General features: G+C 40.8%; 1 protein-coding gene across 1 annotated transcript in view; it reads right to left on the bottom strand.

The window, feature by feature from the left end:
• Positions 1–17,570, bottom strand: part of aff2 (AF4/FMR2 family, member 2) — a 199,978-nt gene that overhangs the window by 9,379 nt on the left and 173,029 nt on the right. Inside the window, exons 17-23 of the mRNA XM_085368200.1 lie at positions 17,426–17,541; positions 7,630–7,870; positions 7,192–7,325; positions 4,650–4,713; positions 3,951–4,087; positions 2,591–2,662; positions 197–290 (exon numbers count right to left, since the gene is read on the bottom strand). Coding sequence (XP_085224326.1) covers positions 197–290; positions 2,591–2,662; positions 3,951–4,087; positions 4,650–4,713; positions 7,192–7,325; positions 7,630–7,870; positions 17,426–17,541 — 858 coding nt within the window. The remainder of the gene's footprint in view (positions 1–196; positions 291–2,590; positions 2,663–3,950; positions 4,088–4,649; positions 4,714–7,191; positions 7,326–7,629; positions 7,871–17,425; positions 17,542–17,570) is intronic.

Below are 17,570 nucleotides of genomic sequence, written 5' to 3'. Positions count from 1 at the left end.
AAAAAGAATGGAATTTAATAACGCCATGCAAAATTAATGCACAGGCACCATGAAAATGAATATGAAATGTATTTGAGGGATTGTAATTGGCTTTGTGTGTTTTCCACAGAGAGAGAGAAAGAGAGAGAGAGAGAGAGAGAGCGAGCAAAGAGGGAAATGGAGTCTGTGTCCAAGTATGTGTGCGCGTGTGTGTTACCTTGAAGTACTCCATGAGCGACCGCGAGTACTTGACAGCGTGGTCTTTCTTCAGATGGAACATCCTCAGATATAGCAGAGACAGACAGCGGTTACTATGGAAACAAAAGCATTAGAAGGCAGATGAGTCCTCTGTACAAATTCCCTTTAAAGATCTATCCTCAATATTATTTTCAAGTCATCCGCACAGAATGCACCCGGACTTCAAACGTGCCCCTCAAATCCTTGTGGATTAGGAAGAACTTCAATGAAATAAGGAATGTGGGAACTATATAATACTGTGAATGGAGAAAAAAACAAAACAGCGGCTGTGCGTCACGGGAAGCTCACACAGTCACAAAAATACAAAAAAACAGCAAAAAACACTATTTTTGGGGGGGAAATCAAGCTTCCACATTCACTGGGCCTCATGGCTAACAAATCTGAACACATTTAGTGTAATGTGGTAGGATGTGTCAAATACCACATCTTATTTTATTTGTCATGAAAATACTAGGGGTGCAACGATACACAAAATTCACCGTTCGGTTCGATACTTTGGTGTCACGGTTCGATATTTTTTTGATACAAAAAAATGTTCATGCTTTTTTAATTTGTCATTTATTAAAATTATAAATATATATTTTAACTCAAAAGTACAGTTTTTAAATTTAATGTTGCTGAAACAACAAAGGGATAAAATAATAAATCTATCTGATCGAGAAATCACTCATCTTTGGAAAAGAGAGTTTATTACAGAGAAATGTCTCTTTCCAAAATAAAAGCTATACTACGCTTCTTCTGGGCTTTATTCTCAGCAGCATATTAAACATATCAGGTCCCCATAAGGAGAATCATGTGCTAACGGCTGTCTAAATGACTCGGGTAAAGTTTGTAGCATGCATGCTTGTTGTCTGCTTCCACTTGTCTTTGCACTACGATGATGTCGGAGTAAACGTGCAGTAATATTAATTTTGTTCCCACTAGTGCTGTCAGCATTAATCTGAAATGACGTTAACGCCACAACGCGGCAAATCTCAGTTAACGAGCATGGGGCTGGACGGCGTAAACACGTTAATGAGCAAACTGCGCTAACACAGTAGTTCCCACCCATGTAATTGAGCATTGCGTGGCACATCCAACATACTGTTTTACTTTTGTCCATGATGCGCTTACCTTCAGGGTCATACGTCACATGAAAACCAAAATAGTTCCAAAGGCCAGATCTGAATGAGGGTGGGGGAGGTTCAATTTGCCATGTTGCAAGGAGCTTAGCTTCTGTCTTGCTAGCTTGTGCTGCACTCAGTGGATCTGCGCTCGACAGTGCAGCCTAGGCGGAGTAGTCGAACGCAGATCCACTGAGCATCGTCAGAAGGAAAGTTGATAAAATAAATTAAAAATTTTGTATTGTTCGATACATATGCGTACCAAACCGAAAGCACTGTACCAAACGGTTCAATATCCATACGAGTATCGTTGCACCCCTAGAAAATACATGTGACATGTGGTGCAGTAGCTAGCACTGATGCCTCACAGCAAGATCAGTAGATCACTACTCTCCGTACAAATCAGTGTCGTCTGCAAACATCATAATCCACAAAAACTCCTGCCTGTCCACCAAAATGTTATCATTTAAATCTCAATTGTTTGTTCATTTTAGTGACACCATATTTTTTTATTGTCACGTAAATATTACAGTACTTTCACGTCCATGATGTAACACATTCTTGCTACTGAATACCTTTTTGCATATGCGACATTCCTCTTTGTTAAACCGTTGTTGCAGACAAATAAAGTATAAGTACATCTAAAAAAAAAAACACCAAGCTGTGTGTTGCAGGGAACAGCTGTGATTGGCACGCCATCATGCAGTGATTTGGGGAGCGCTTGATTTTCTTTTACTTTTTGCTTTCTATTGGTCAAGTACTGACCAATAGAACGTGATCGAGATTAACATGAGACTGATTGTGCAGTCCCCTTAATTTTTTTGAGTGTACCGTATTTTCTGCACTATAGGCGCACTTAAAATCCTTAAATTTTCTCAAAAAACGACAGTGCGCCTTATAATCCGGTGCATCTTATGGTCTGAAAAATACGGTAGTTGTCACAACGCCGACTTAAAAAGTAGCCAGCGTGCTCTTTTCTTACAAAAACCTGGCCAGATGCAGTCAAATGACCAAACAAGGAGTGCATGACTGAAAGGGGCTTAAGTCAGATAATATTTTTGATACGGTGCTTTGATACTGTTTAGTTTCGCTTAATGTGCCTTATGGTCTGAAAAATACGGTATATACTTTTTCAGGTAACTGTAATTTTTTTAAACATTTTTCTAAATATATTTATTTTAGACAGCAGACATACTTTACATGATTCATTACACACACACACACGCACAGACAGTGAAAGTGTATCGTACCACAACACGGCGAGTTTCTTCTCAGGGATGGTGGCTAAATGGCTGGTGAAGTTCTTCAACCTCATGGCATACCTGCAGTGGAGAGATGCTCATTACTCATCGATTGTCAAAACAGAACTCTGAATTTTACAAAAAGCAGATGCATATATACCCAAGTGCTGCTCTTCACTTAGTGATCAATTCTTCCAGTTTACCAGCAGCCAACTGAAACGCTCTGAATTGTTTGTAGGCAAAACAAAGTTAACTTTCTCTAACGCTGTGGGTGATACAATGCTCCTTTTGGCCAGCCCTCTCTGTTCAGCACAACACTTTACCAGTCAGAATCAAATTCAGCCATCATGAATGAGAGTTCATTGATCCCTGAAGGGAAACTCCGTCCTTTCCTTCTCTCAGGGAGTTCAGAGGTCAGAGTGACTGCAACTGCTAAAAAGTCTGTGTTTTGCTCAAGGACCCTACAGCAGAATAGATGAGTGCAGGCAAGCAGATCTTGAACCTGAGCACTTGAGTTAAAAGACTCTGTCCCACTACACAATCCTCCTCACAACAAGTCAACCTTCAGACTTAGCAGTCATCAGTTATTCTCAGTTTGCTCTCCTATAGTTACACTCAGCAGCTCTCCAAAGATGAAAACCTGCAGAGATCCTGCAAGGCAACAGATAATACGTCTGTGGATGTTTTTATTTAAAAATGTTGGACTTTTTGACAGACAAAAAGGTGACGATACACCACCTTCAATATACTCACAAATCACGTATCCGTGAATCGAGGTACCTCAGAGTAGACCGAGCCTATAGTCCACATTTTTTAGAGTTTATAGTCATAAACTCTAGCTATAGTCAAATCTAAGGTTAGAGTTTATAAGAACATACAGCTGCTGTGGTATGGTTTACGTTATAATTATATTATATAATTATAGTTACGTTCAGCACCTATCACATCAGTGGCTTTACATCAGGGATGTCAAAATCATTTTGGAGTCTTTGCTGGGCCAATTCTAGCCCCCAAGCCTTATATTTAACATCCCCTCTTTATATAATAATGCTGTGAGGTCAAAGCTGGTGATGACCCTAACCCTACTCTTACTCTATTGTGTCAGAATATGTAACTTTTGTTTCAGAATTGTTCTCCTTACTCTTGGCAATCATGGGACAAAGAAAATAATCACTCTGACTGAAACACGTGAAAAACTAGTAACATTTTTTCTCAAACAGTCCTCGCTTTTCTCCCAATCACAGGGTTTCACCAGGTGCTACACTGCTTTGAATGAAGCTTTTCAAAATAAAATCACTGATCAATTCTGTTCTACTAACCTGTTAAGAAACTAGAGAGCGTTTATTGATGTTTTTCTGTCCATCCCTACCTGATTAGTTCCACAGTCTCAGAGTACATTGTATATGGTGATTTGGCCTCTAGTGGATCTCGCTCCATAGCATTTCCACACTCTATGAAAGACAGAGCGCCGTCTGCGTAGTTCACTGCTTTCCCAAATTTGTCCATCTGCAGACAGAGGACAGGAAAGGAAAGAAAACAGGAAACAAATGTGAAATGAAAGGAGATGTAACAGAGAGAGAGGGGAAGGAAATGTGAATAAGCGGTAGAATAAGCAACGGCTTGACGGCATTGTGGCAGAAACACGGCAGCCTCTTTGAATAATCTCCCACTAAGATGCAAATCCCTAGATAAATCTGAGGAAACAACTCGTAAACATAAGATAAATACCAAGTTAAATAAATCTCATTTCATTGTTTGTGTGTGGGGGGTGGGTGGGGGGGTCCGATAATTCTTTTGATATTCTATAATCTTGCAGACATCATCAGTCCTTGAATGCAATGTCCCCTTAGAGACAAATGGTGCAATAAATAACACAAATTATACAGTACGGTCCTTGGTACCAAATAGATTTTCATTCTACTGAGACTTACAGTGCACACATAATTGCAGTCTAGACTGTAGATGTTAACATTGTGTGTTTCTGCTTTCACTGTCTGTCTGCCTCGTGTCGTTAGCACAGAGGGCTGAAGGTGTGCGTCTACCTGAACTGGGTCACGCAACATCTTACCAAAGCATCAGCCTTGTGCTTCAGTCTCTTGGCCTCCTGCATGTAGAAGTCAGCACTGTGGACCCTGCAAACATAATGGTGACAAATAATACAGACCATAAAGAGCATGTGTGCGCTGACATGTTGTTTAACAAAACCTGAAAACAACACCCTGCATCACTGAGACAGATTTGCATAATCACGGACTACAAGTAGCTTGCAGTGAGCTACACACAGTCATCTACTTAGGTATACATACCTCAGGCTTAGTGTAACCTTAGTATAACAACAAGACATGTTGTTTCATGAATAATGCAGAAGCCTTTTGGGACAAATATCCAAGATGATGTATCATCTTTCAATGTTAACACACATCTGGACAAATGATAAGGCTGCTACAGCTTTCCCCATCCACATACACTAACAGGCGAGTGTCTAGCCTTTAGCTGAAGTTGTAGTAAATAAGGCAAGTTTTGTTACAACAGAGGGTCGCACGACCAGAGAACCAAATCAGGGTTGAGCAGCAAGGACTGAAGATATTCTGTAAAGAGCTATGAAGAGCAGTTATGCGTGGCCGATAAAGTTGATTGTGACAGGACACTCGGTCGTAGCCATGACGGTAAACAAAATACACATGAAAAAATGATCAGAAACTTCATGAACTTTTTATACAATCATCACAAACTTACCAGCTTACCAGCAAGTAAATGTGTAAAAAGAACACAATGTCCCCTCCTGTTCCTGAGTTATGGCATTGATTAGTGATCAGAAAAGCGCTCCTGATTTATTGCCAGTATTTTTTTTTGTGAGGTCACTATGACCTTAACCCTTGAACATGAAATACTAATAGGTGCAACTGAAGGTTTGGGCCAAAGTGGAAGAAATTCTCTCAATGTGTTTCTGAGACATCAAGTGAGAACCAGAGAGCAGGACTGCAACTGCTGCCTCTGGCATGCAGGCATGAACTTCCCCAGTAGCACAGCTAAGAACTGCACAGCAGCTAACACGATCTAGCAATAACTTACAGTTAGGCCTATGGAGTTTTATAATGCCTTTCAGTTTAAATACAAAATTGTTATAAACATGTAATAACAGCTGTCGCCTTGTGATCCCATTCTTATCTGTTATAAGTTTCCTGCTGTTCAACAGTCCTGGATCTTTTTGCCATTTCATGATGTGTCAGATGTTTTCAGTTGATGATATATCTGGACTGGAGGCTGGCCAGTTCACTACAATGAAATCATACTGTTGTAATAGATGCAGTTGGGGGTGTTTAAGTTTAAACACTTAATATGTTTCTTTGTTCTCCTTGCTTTGTTGAGAAACCTTTGCAAGAAACCTGATGTCTAGAATCCATGGTCCTCACCAAAGAGTGTTTCCCCTCCTTTAATAATGGTTTGTCTGGCTTTTACTACGGCTGTCTTCAACTGTTGTTTTTGTTTTTCTGGACTGAACTTCGCCTTTCTTTACACTCTAAAACTGGGTTGCTTTGTTGCTGGTATCTGGCAGGTTATTGCTCATTTGTCCTGCTTAGCACCATCTAGTCAGCACTGCCTCATTTGGCAGAATCTGAGCTGAAAATAAAACTTTACCTGCCTGCTTCTGTGTTCTGTCACTTCATCAACACAAACACTCATGGCCCAGTACCATTTGGAGCCATGCTCATGTCTCATACTGCCTCCACAGTCCAATCTATCTTTTCTATTGCTGAGGCTTATGAATGGTTTGCACCTTGTAATGAACCCTCTGTATTTGCTTTTGTGAAGTCTCTGCTTTATTACAGACTTGAATAATATTACTCACTCCTACCTCCTAGGCAGCGTTCTTCATTTGGATGTGTGTTGTTTTCTTTACAATATAAAGAATCCTGTAATCACACAGTCCACTTTTTATATCGTCAAGCTCATGAGTGCGTTATCTTTTTTTATCGGAACCTACAACACAGTGCGTCCTGATTTTAACACTCCTAGTATTCCCGGTATTTCTGAGACGGATTAGTTTTGTTTTTGGAGACAGCCTGTTCCTCATCTGATCATGGAATCAGTGTTAACAGACCTCTCTGCACTGAATCATACTTTTATTAATCTCTGTCTCTCTTCCACAGCATGTCTTTATCCTGTCTTCCTTCTCTCACCCCAACCGGTCACAGCAGATGGCCCCGCCCCTCCCTGAGCCTGGTTCTGCCGGAGGTTTCTTCCTGTTAAAAGGGAGTTTTTCCTTCCCACTGTCGCCAAAGTGCTTGCTCATAGGGGGTCATGTGATTGTTGGGTTTTTCTCTGTATGTATTATTGTAGGATGTACCATACAATATAAAGCACCTTGAGGCGACTGTTGTTGTGATTTGGCATGGGGAAATTCCTCTCTGCATTTAACCCACTCACTCAGTGAAGCAGTCAAAGTCTAAACTTTATGCTCATATTCATCAGAAACTATAATTTGGATATTTTTTGTAAAACAGCTAAAATGACACAAAATATGTTAAAAAAATAAAAAAAATATGTATCCAACTGTATAAACAATCAAATGTTTGTAAGTGCACATCGTGGTGTGTGCTTTTACTTACGTGTCACTGAATGAGAGTTTGGGCCTGCGGGGTTCTGCGGGGTCCATCAGGGGTTCCGACCAAACCTCCGAGTCTGAATGACCGTTGGTATGGTAACCGTCTCCACAGGGCTTCTCGCCATGGGAATCCATTTCCTGTAGTAGAGAGGTTTTTGAAGTATATGCTTCCAACAGTCTTAATTAAGTTTATATTGTGTGGCTTTCAGTGACCACCTACTTAAACTTGAGCACTGGCATCTGATTCACACTGACAGATTTAAACTTTGCTATTTACCGATAGCAGCTGTATTGAGCAGGAATGAGATGTGGTCACCCTTTCCTACAGTCTTCCTTAGATATAGCATCATCATAATCTACTATGACACATCGGTGTTCATCATTAAAAGCTGACCACCAGGTCTGTGTCCACAGGACTGTATATATATATACAAGCACTTACACTGCCATTTCTCACATGCGCTGATGTTTTTCCTTCACCTCTCCGGTGTCTGTGTGAGGAAGAGGAGGTGGAAGCAGCGGAGGCGGCGCAGGGCAGCATCCCAGCGGCGCTGGCCTCCTGGCTGAGAGAGGAGCTGCTGTCGCAGGGCCGTTTGCGAGGCGGATCATCGGACAGAGGGGACAGGAGCGGCGGGAGCAGCTTCTCATCGTGCCGTCGGGACTGCTTCCTGTTCAGAGAGCTACTGAACACGCACGCACACACACATACGCACATACACGCACACACACAGAGACAGAAAAGAAGTGAGATTATTTGTTTACTTATGCAGAGGCACTGAATGCTATGTTTTTACTTTGTTCTGTGTTGTATCTGTGCTATACGTGAGTTACTCATGGTATGCGAGTCTCAGTGTAGCTCGTCCTGGCACTGTTAATTTTGCTCCAAAGACACAGACCAAGTGCAAGTGTCCTGAAGCCCTCATGTGGGGCTTTTTGCTACCTTTAAAAATTAAGTGAGTGATACTGAAACTAATCCCACGATGACTGAGGACTCCTCTTGTATCTACATTCAGTTTATTACTGGGTTCAGGACTGTTAGTGGCAAAAAAAAACACAAGACAGAATTTAGGGACTAATGAATGAATATACCTTATTTTTAAATCTGTGAACGATATTTTTTTCCCCTGTAAAATTATTGGAATTCTGCCTTCCCCCGTAGCACCTCGACAATTATTCCCTCAGCCGCCTTATTGTAGCTCCTGTGACTCATATTGTTTGCAGCACAACAGATAATATTTTTATGTTTTTCCTCTCCCTGGAAACTCTGGGGGTTTGATGCGGTGAGGAAGTTGCTGAGCTCGCAGAACAAGGCCCCAGGCACCGACATTAGCAATAATAGACAAAATCATGGAGACAAAGACTAATTAGCTGCTGTGGAGTGTGTGCATGCGGAGCGTGAGTGTGTGCTTTTGTGTCTGCGCACGGCATAATTGATGTGTCTGCGGCTGTTTGTGTGCATGCATATGCTAATTTGCGTGTAGTGGCGTGTGTCTGTCTTTAAGTGGACGCTGATGTGTGTGCAGGGAAGTAGGTGAGAGCACTCAGACTTCTTTTAAAGGCATAATAAGTTAACAAATTGAGAGGCTCTTAGAATAAAATGACCACAGTATATCTGCCAAATCATTTCCTGTAATGCATTTGCAGTGACTCAGTGAGAAGATTTATATTCCAACTGAAATGAGATTTCTCCTTTTTTTGGTACACTACAGCATTCATATCAGTCTTTAAATCACTTGTCGTGTGTTCGGCTTTGTCATACGAATTAAGAACCAAACAGCAGAATGCCACTTATGAGATTTTTTCCGGTTTTACTTTTTCCAGTGACCCTGCCGGTTTGTTGGGTCGACACAGACGGGAGCCGTCTCTTCTACACAGATCGAGACATGAGGGAGTAGGAGCCCAGCATTAAACACCTATGTCAGCACCGTATCAAAAGTATTATCTGACTTAAGCCCCTTTCAGTCATGCACTCCTTGTTTGGTCATTTGACTGCATCTGGCCAGGTTTTTGTAAGAAAAGAGCACGCTGGCTACTTTTTAAGTCGGCGTTGTGACAACTCCCATATTTTTCATACATAAGGCACACGGGATTATAAGGCGCATTAAGTGAAACAAAACAGTCAGATAAGTCAAACTTTACTCAACTCATTCTTTTGCTTCCTCCACTTCTGTACCATTGATTCATTAATGTTGAATTCTCTCACAGCTGCTCTATTCCCATGTTGTTGCAGTATATTAATGACTAACCTTCTATTGTGAATGGATGATCTCAGTTGTTCTCCTGACTGAAGTTTGGTCCGTTTACAGCATCCTACCATGCGACTGCATTTGTCCCTAACCATCGGGAACCCACACGTTAACTTTTATCGAGTGGAAAAAAAATTAGCATTATGCTAACATAGCTGTGTCGCTAGCCACCACGCAGCACATCATTATATACCAGCTAGCCCAACTTCCGTAACCCTACAAACGTCACTGCTGTTTAGTTTTCTGTCTTCGTTTATTTTAATCTCTGTGTGCAGCGCTTTGTGACTACCTGTCTATGAAAAGCGCTTAATAAATAAACTTTACTTACTTTACTTACTTCATTTATGTTGGAAGTGATAGCAGAGCTGTACTTTTGAATTCTTTCAGAAATCTCTCAGTCAGAACATGCTACAGTATATCATGTTTAGGTGGAAGCTAGCGAGCTAACTTCCTGCTAACTTCTAACTCGGTTAAATGTAATAAATTCTGTTTTCATGGATGCCTGGATGTTAAACTTAATTGTTTCACCTGGTTAAGCAGCAACGCTCATCATTTTATTAAAGATGAAAGAACTTAGACAGTTTTTAACTCTCAGTGATGCCGCAGTGTTTGTTTGACTTTGGGACCTGAACTAGACAGAGTTTAGGACCCAGATTACTCCACGAGGCTCCTGACTACGGCAGCCGTAATGCTCCAACAATCCATCAAGTGGTGCGACTTCGTAGCGTACCAAAGTCGTACTAAAACATTTTTTAAAGAGTTTTGAGCGCCGTGTAGCACATCAAATCGGTTCGAGGTCAGTGAGCACAACCAGAATTCATACATAAGGCGCACTGGATTATAAGGTGCACTGTCGATTTTTGAGAAAATTAAAGGATTTTAAGTGTACCTTATAGTGCAGAAAATACGGTATGTATTACTTTCAGTATGACATGCTGTTACACCAAGGGGCGATTTCTGGAACTGAAAAATGAAGCCGATACAGAACTAGCAAAAGCTGCAGTTCCTGTAGGTGCCAATCCCACTTTTCTTTAGTTGTGACAAGAACTTCTTCAAAATCACTAAACATCTTTTGTATATTCTGAGATTTTACTTCGTTCTGTAATTCTACATCTAAAACAGACTGAAATATTTACAGAAAGTACAAGTTGACTGTAGAGCACCTATGCAGATAAAAGTCTGTGACGGGTCAGATTACAGATGAAATGTTCACAGAAGGTAAATTCATCTGGTTGCTTCCAGCTGTTTCCAGAAGTCTTCTCTCAAAGCTTCTGACACACTAACAACAGCATAAAGTGACAAAAACACTTCATGAGTAACTTAAGATAAATTACCCATAAAACTGAGACGGGATCAGTCAGGATCAAACAGAAAATGATGTTGATTAAAAGTTTTACTGAAGTCTGTGCGGGTGCATCCACAAAAATTCAGATCGGAGCCTCACTAATAATCCAAGAGGCTATTAAAATACATTCCTCATGGTAAGAAACTTTTTTTCCCTAAACATGGCTAAACCACCACGGTAACTTATGCTGAACACATAACCTGGCTGGGAGTCAGGAATTGGTTGTTTAAAATTGACTGTGAGCGCCGTGTTTTCACTGAGCCTATTATTGAAAGTTTTAAGTGCAATATAGATTTTCTGCTGAGGGAATAGGTTTTATATGTCCAAGTTGTTAAGCCCTACCTGACTAAAACCACTGAATGAAGTGTGTGTCACAATGACACAAGGATGTACATGCATTAATACAGAAAATGTTTAAATGTTATACTTGATTCTAATCTGCTGCTAATCCTCTTTCACACTGATGGAACTGCAGCTACTGGAACACAGAACACACACCAAGAATATCAGTTCAATCAAAAAATTAATTTCACTTTGATCTGCCAACAAACTAAAGTAATTTCAAGGCGTCCTTTATTAGGTTCTGGGATGTTAACCTTTAATGTTTAAATGTATTCAGTTTAAAGTTTCAGAGCTCTAATGTGCAGCTGTCAGAAATAAAGCAGCACTTGGAGCAACTCAGCCATAAAATAATTAACTGGAATTAAAAAATGTATTTTACCACCCTGTACGCTAAATCACCAGATTAACGATTTTCTGCAGCATTAATTTCTTGTCTTATTTGCAACTGTTTGCAATTTTTCTGTTATATTTTTAGATTCTTTACAGATTTTTAATCACCTTTTTATCTTTAAGAGCATCTGATATGTTTCTAATTGCAGTAGGGGGCCTTCATAGGGATCATTTTTTGCAGAAGTTACACGACAGGTGCGGCATGATGCAGGAAGCCCGGTTTAAGAGAAAGCTACGGTGGCCCTGAGAGGCCAAACGGACTGCAACTTCAGAAAACACTTGCAAAAGGGAAAATGCTGCAAAAAGAAAAACACTTGCAAAAAGAAAAACACTTGCAAAGAGAAAAATGCTGCAAAAGCACACACAACACAACGGAAATGTTTCTGGGGAGACAATAACCGGACGGACCAGTTGCACGAACCAAAACATACTAACAAGTGCACTGGGACTGGGACACACTTCAAAGAAGTGGAAGCAGAGCGGCCAAAGAGTAAACTTTCAAAAGTAAGTTCTGAATATTATGTCACTTATAGGGATGGGTACCGGTGTCCGGTGCCATGATGGCACCGGTTCTGACATAAACGGTAGTAACCAGACCGAAAAGCAGCGCACATTTCGGTGCTTTATTTCGGTGCTTTTTTTCCCTGAGCTGTGATACACTTTAGATTCTAGCCAATCATTTTACGTTTCCGAGGATAGTAGGCGGGGCCAGGTACGTACGTTCTGTTAGAGCAGAGCTACAGATTAAAAATGCCCAAGGCGAAGCGGTCAAAAGTCTGGCTTTACTTCATAGCAAAATATGCAAACTCAGCAGCCTGCAACAAGTGCTTTAAGCTGATACTGTGATACTGTCAAAGGATGTAACACCTCAAATCCAATGAAACACCTGGCGACGCATAGCGTATTTTTTAAAAGCCCAGAAATGCGCCGTATTTGATAGCTTGCTGCGAGACCTCACACCGAGCACATCTACTGCGGGTGGGTTGCCTGTTATGCAACATCCCCCAAAAACACGAAGAGGAGAGTCCTGGCCCCTAGCCCTGCCAGTGTAGCAGAAATGATGACGGATGATGGTGGCAGCAGCCGTTCTTCTCTGCGTGGGTAGCTAATTTACGTTGAGTAGGCTAACCACGTTATTACATTAATGCATGTAAGGTGAACTAGCAAACATCATCATAGCTACATGCGGCTGTCTTCTTGTTTGATGGCAGATACTCCCTTCACCCTGGCCAAAAAGGCTAAAATGACCAAAGAAAAAGTGGAAAACAGTTAAACATGAGAGGTTTTTGGATAAAGTTTGTGTTTTTTCCATTGTTTAAGCACTGCTTCCAGCCAAGAGTGATACCATATATGCCCCATAGCTGCAGAAAAGGCTAACATTGTTATATTTTTACAAAAAACAGCTGAACATGAGAGGTTTTTGGACCAATTTTGTGTTCTCCATTCTTTAAGCACCGGTTTGAGCACCGTTTGAGCACCGGCACAGTTTCAAAAGTACCGATTTGGCACCGGTATCGGATAAAACCTAAACGATACCCATCCCTAGTCACTTATTTATGTGCAAATGTTTAATAATGAATAACATTAAAACATTACTGTTGGCTACATGTCGGCAAAGTTATGTGACATTAGCGATGTTTGTACTTTCAGCATTTACTTTGTTTTAGCCTTTACTTTAAAATATATGCCGTTCGATAATAATAACACAAACACTAAATCCTCCTTCTCTTGTGCTGTTGTGTAACAGTGTACACACCTGAGACTGTCACCTGTCTGTCTGTCCTGCACTCTCTCTCTGTTTCTTTCTCTCTGATTGTGGAATAAAAGTATGAACATGTGTTTATAAGTTACACTTGTGTTTGAATCCTGCAGCTTATCACACATTTGATTTCCATGCGTGACAACTGCAAGTGTCCAGAGTGAGGACAGACTGAGGGACCCACTGCTGCACATCATCTGTGAGGCTTTGCACCCCTGATGATCCACCAGGACAAACTCAACAGTGTGTGAGGAAGAGGAGGAGGAAGAGCCAGCAGTAGCTGACAGATGGAGAGGATAGACAGACTGTTCCCTGTTTGTGAAGGACTGCTAGAAAAGTTTAGAATAACTAATTGTCTGTCCTGAATTAGTCTTATTAGGTAATGTTCAAATAATTTGATCATCCCAGTGTTTTCAGTGTGGGAGAAAGTACTCAGGGCCTTCAAGTTACGCACTATGAAAGGCAGCAACAAGTTTAATGTTCAGAAACCTAAAGTATGTATCAGCAGCAGAATGGAGCTAAAAAGAAATGTTTGTTTCAGTTCTATGAAGCTTTGAGTATTGAGTATGAGGATTAGTAGTGCTGCTGTGTTTGTTGCATCATATTGCTGTAATTGTTTATATGCTTTATATATTCTGAGGTAAGTTGATCTATAGTGTTACATCATATTCTATAAGGATGTTATGTGTTTGTAGACTTTCTGCCCAGTTTGACCCATTTAGCAGAAGTCAGCCTGTTTGAGGCTCTGATATCTATTCTGTGTGACTTAAAGCAGTTATGACATGGTCTGATTTTCTCACCCAATAAAGGAATATTTAATATATCAGTCTACTCTTCATTCTATCAGAAACAGTTATCACAGCTCGTACATTTTCTTTTTACACATATGAGCCAAATTTAGTAATGCCAACATATTAAAAGAACAATATTTGTCTCATATATAATACATCTATATATACACTGTCAAAGATACTTGTCTTTAAGTGAAGGTGATATTTAAGGTGATAGGAAATATAAATAAATGCAACTTGAATCTTTACTGAAGCTCATTGAATGACACAGAGTTCATGTTCAGTGCTGTAATAACTAATAATGATTAATATAATATTGGCCATATTATATTTACATTACCAAAGTGAGATGACTTTAGTCTCATGAACAACATTAGCTAATTGTTATTTACTAGTTAATCTTAAATGACTGTTCAGTACAGAAATGAAGCCCAACAATCATGTTTTACAGCCCTGTGGTCTCAGCCTCAGATACTTATCAAATCACACAAAGCTCATGTAGAAACAAATGTACAAAATATGTTCTCCTTCATTTCTGTCAAACAAAGCTGTATGAAACGTTTCCAGCTGTTAGTATCATGGTTGCTAGGCAACCTGGGCAGCGTGACGGAGGCTAGACCGTCCCATCTCACAAGCCTACAAGCCTCGCACTTCCGGCCTCAGCGGTCTTTGAGTACACGGCCCTTGAGGACCGTTAAGGCTGCGTACTTTAAGGCTGCAGACCCTGAATTGGGATACAGCCATACATACATGTTTTGGTTCATGCAACTGGTCCGTCCAGTTATTGTCTCCCCAGAAACATTTCTGTTGTGTTATGTGTGTGCTTTTGCAGTGTTTTTCTTTTTGCAGCGTTTTTCTTTTTGCAAGTGTTTTCTGAAGTTGCAGTCCGTTTGGCCTCTCAGGGCCACCGTAGAAAGCTGATAACCAGCACTGCGATAGCTGTAAAGTCTTACTTGGGTCAAACTGGCCAACCCAAAGAAAACCTGGTTCTGTTAAACTTTATTTCACTGAACTTAGGATTCCCCTCAGAGCTCAGCCTGCCTTACTCAGCACCAGAAGGCTGTTCTGACCCAGTGTTTGTGTTGTTGTTTCTCTTGCAGTAAAAATAATGTATTATATGGACCACAACTGGGCCAATGTGGATCCAGTGACTTGCTGACCAAGACTAAATGTGATTTCTGTGCTGTTCTGGGGTCAAATCTCAGTCACATGTGGTCATCGCTGATTATCTGCTATCAAAATATGACCCAGCTGATTAAAACAGGTGGGATGATAACTGTCAAAAGTCACAGGAAACTGCCAACTGGATCTGAGGCAGATGATCACATCAGCCAATTCAGAGTTTCCGTAAAAAGCCTCCCAGATGATAAACGGGATGTGACAACTACGCCAGTGTCACAGGTTCAACTCCAGGTCACTCCCTCTTTTCTCTGCCACCTCTCGCTGCCGTGCATGCTTCGATAAAGCCGAGATGCTATAAAAATATTTCCTCTGTAGCTGTCACGTTGAGGCTTATTTATAGCGACAGCCCGCTTAGGCTGTTTTTAAATAATTCACACGGAAAGCAGAGATTCATGGTTTGTCATTCCCGCGTCACCGTGTGAATTGAGCTCGCCTGTCTAGTGGCTCCGTCGCGACATTCAAATTTTTAATCCTTCCTAAAAATACCCAGTCTCTAGTAAAGTTGCCTGATTACCTCTACTAGTGTCTATGACAGTCACATGAGGATGAGGAGCATAGCAGGGATTCAGGGAAGGATGAATCAGTGGAGGGAAAGCTGAGCCTTTTCTGGAATTTCTTAACTCATTTTAATAGAGTATCTAAAATTTTCATTCACAGGTTTCTTGGGATGATTGAGACATAATTTACTAATGAAACGAGGCTTCATTGACTGTTTTTCATCATACAGTACGGTTCTTTATTTTTTTCCTCACCTGCTCTGGAAAGGGTATTTGCAATGACCTGAACTTTTGGTTTCAGACACTTTTTACCCCTGTTGGCTCTGTATGATGTCACTATGAGCTGATATCCATGTTGCAAGTCAAGGTCAATGAAGTTATCATATATGGTTCCACATTAATGAGTTAGATTTCTCACTGGATCACCATATAGTGTTATATGGAGTTGGGGCAACAATTAATATAAAACTGACTACCGTTTTACTACATTTATGATAGAGTATTGTTTTTTTCATCGCTGCTCACTAGACATATCTGGTGCATGTCTAAAACTGGAGTTACCATCACTTGCACTAGTTTTACATGAGCAGGGTATATGAATAAATATGGTGCCTTCATATTATGGCCCCAATTTTTAGAAACCAAAGACAAACAACACCTGTTTCAACATTTAGAACAACTCTTGATATATATGATGTCTGGGTTTTATCGGCCTGCCACAGCTAGTTTTGATGTTACAATAAGTTTGGCAGTTTGGGTGAAAAACCTGATTTCCCTGAAAAAACGCTGATGTTGGAAATGCTCCAAGCCATTACTGATTGGTCAAATGCAATAGCATCACTATCTGTCACATGACCTGATTGGCTGGGAGAATTAAGTCCATTTAAGGAACCAAATATAGTTCTTTAAAGCACTTTGTGATCTTGCACCAGTCTGTTTGTCTGGAATACCTCTAATCTATGACAAAGGAGAGCACCTCGTGCCCTCCGGCAGGACTCTTATGTATTTCATTTTTCATTTTTTAAGTGCAGAAAAAAGTTTTTTTGTTGGCCAGGTTTTACTACATTGACTGAGGACGTGTGAACAGCTCTAACCGATGATAGATCTGCCTTTAAAAAAGTGATCGGACTCCTAATAGATCAGATTTGCATGATTCACAGATGACTTTTGTTCAGCCTCTCGGTTCATCCACCACCTTCTTTTGGTTGGCTGTCGTTTGTAAACAGAAGCACTGAACAGTAGGTGGGCGGGGCCAGAGATGACCACATCATAACCAGGTGTAAGTAAAGTCCAGTAGAACTAGAGGAACAGAGGGTTCAGAGCTACTCGCACATACGTTAATCTCATCACTCGACACTTTGGCCACGTTTACGCTGGCATCCACCATTGTACCAATGTATGTATGACAGAAAATAAGAAGCAGCACAATAGGATGACACCTTGCACAACATGTCTTCAGGCTGTGCTGCATTCTGATCTATCGATGCTACTGTTTGTGGACTGGTATCAGCACAATTAGTGAAAAACCCCTTGGACATCTGGCTCGTTGATAATGAGGGAGTGATGCCAAAACTTGATCTATGTAGTGTTTCGGGCTTTCATTACAGTACAATCTCTTCCTCATCCCGCTGAGTCCTTTCCCAGAGCTAATCTGCCGGGTGGCTCGTGTGCACTGTTAATGCTTACTCTGCCGTGCTGCTCTTATGGTTGTGTATTGGAGAGATGCAGGGTGGGAGGAGCAGACAGTCTTTGTCCAATCGCAGCTTCTTATTGCAGTTCACTGATGAGTCTCCGTGGTCCGACTAGGAACAGAGAAACCAGAATTCACAGA

This window comes from Diplotaxodon limnothrissa, linkage group LG2 (assembly GCF_057381915.1).
Source record: "Diplotaxodon limnothrissa isolate DT_005_m linkage group LG2, D_limnothrissa_male_GT1.1, whole genome shotgun sequence".
In the NCBI taxonomy this organism is placed as follows: domain Eukaryota; kingdom Metazoa; phylum Chordata; class Actinopteri; order Cichliformes; family Cichlidae; genus Diplotaxodon; species Diplotaxodon limnothrissa.
This window is presented reverse-complemented; position numbering and strand designations above follow the sequence as displayed.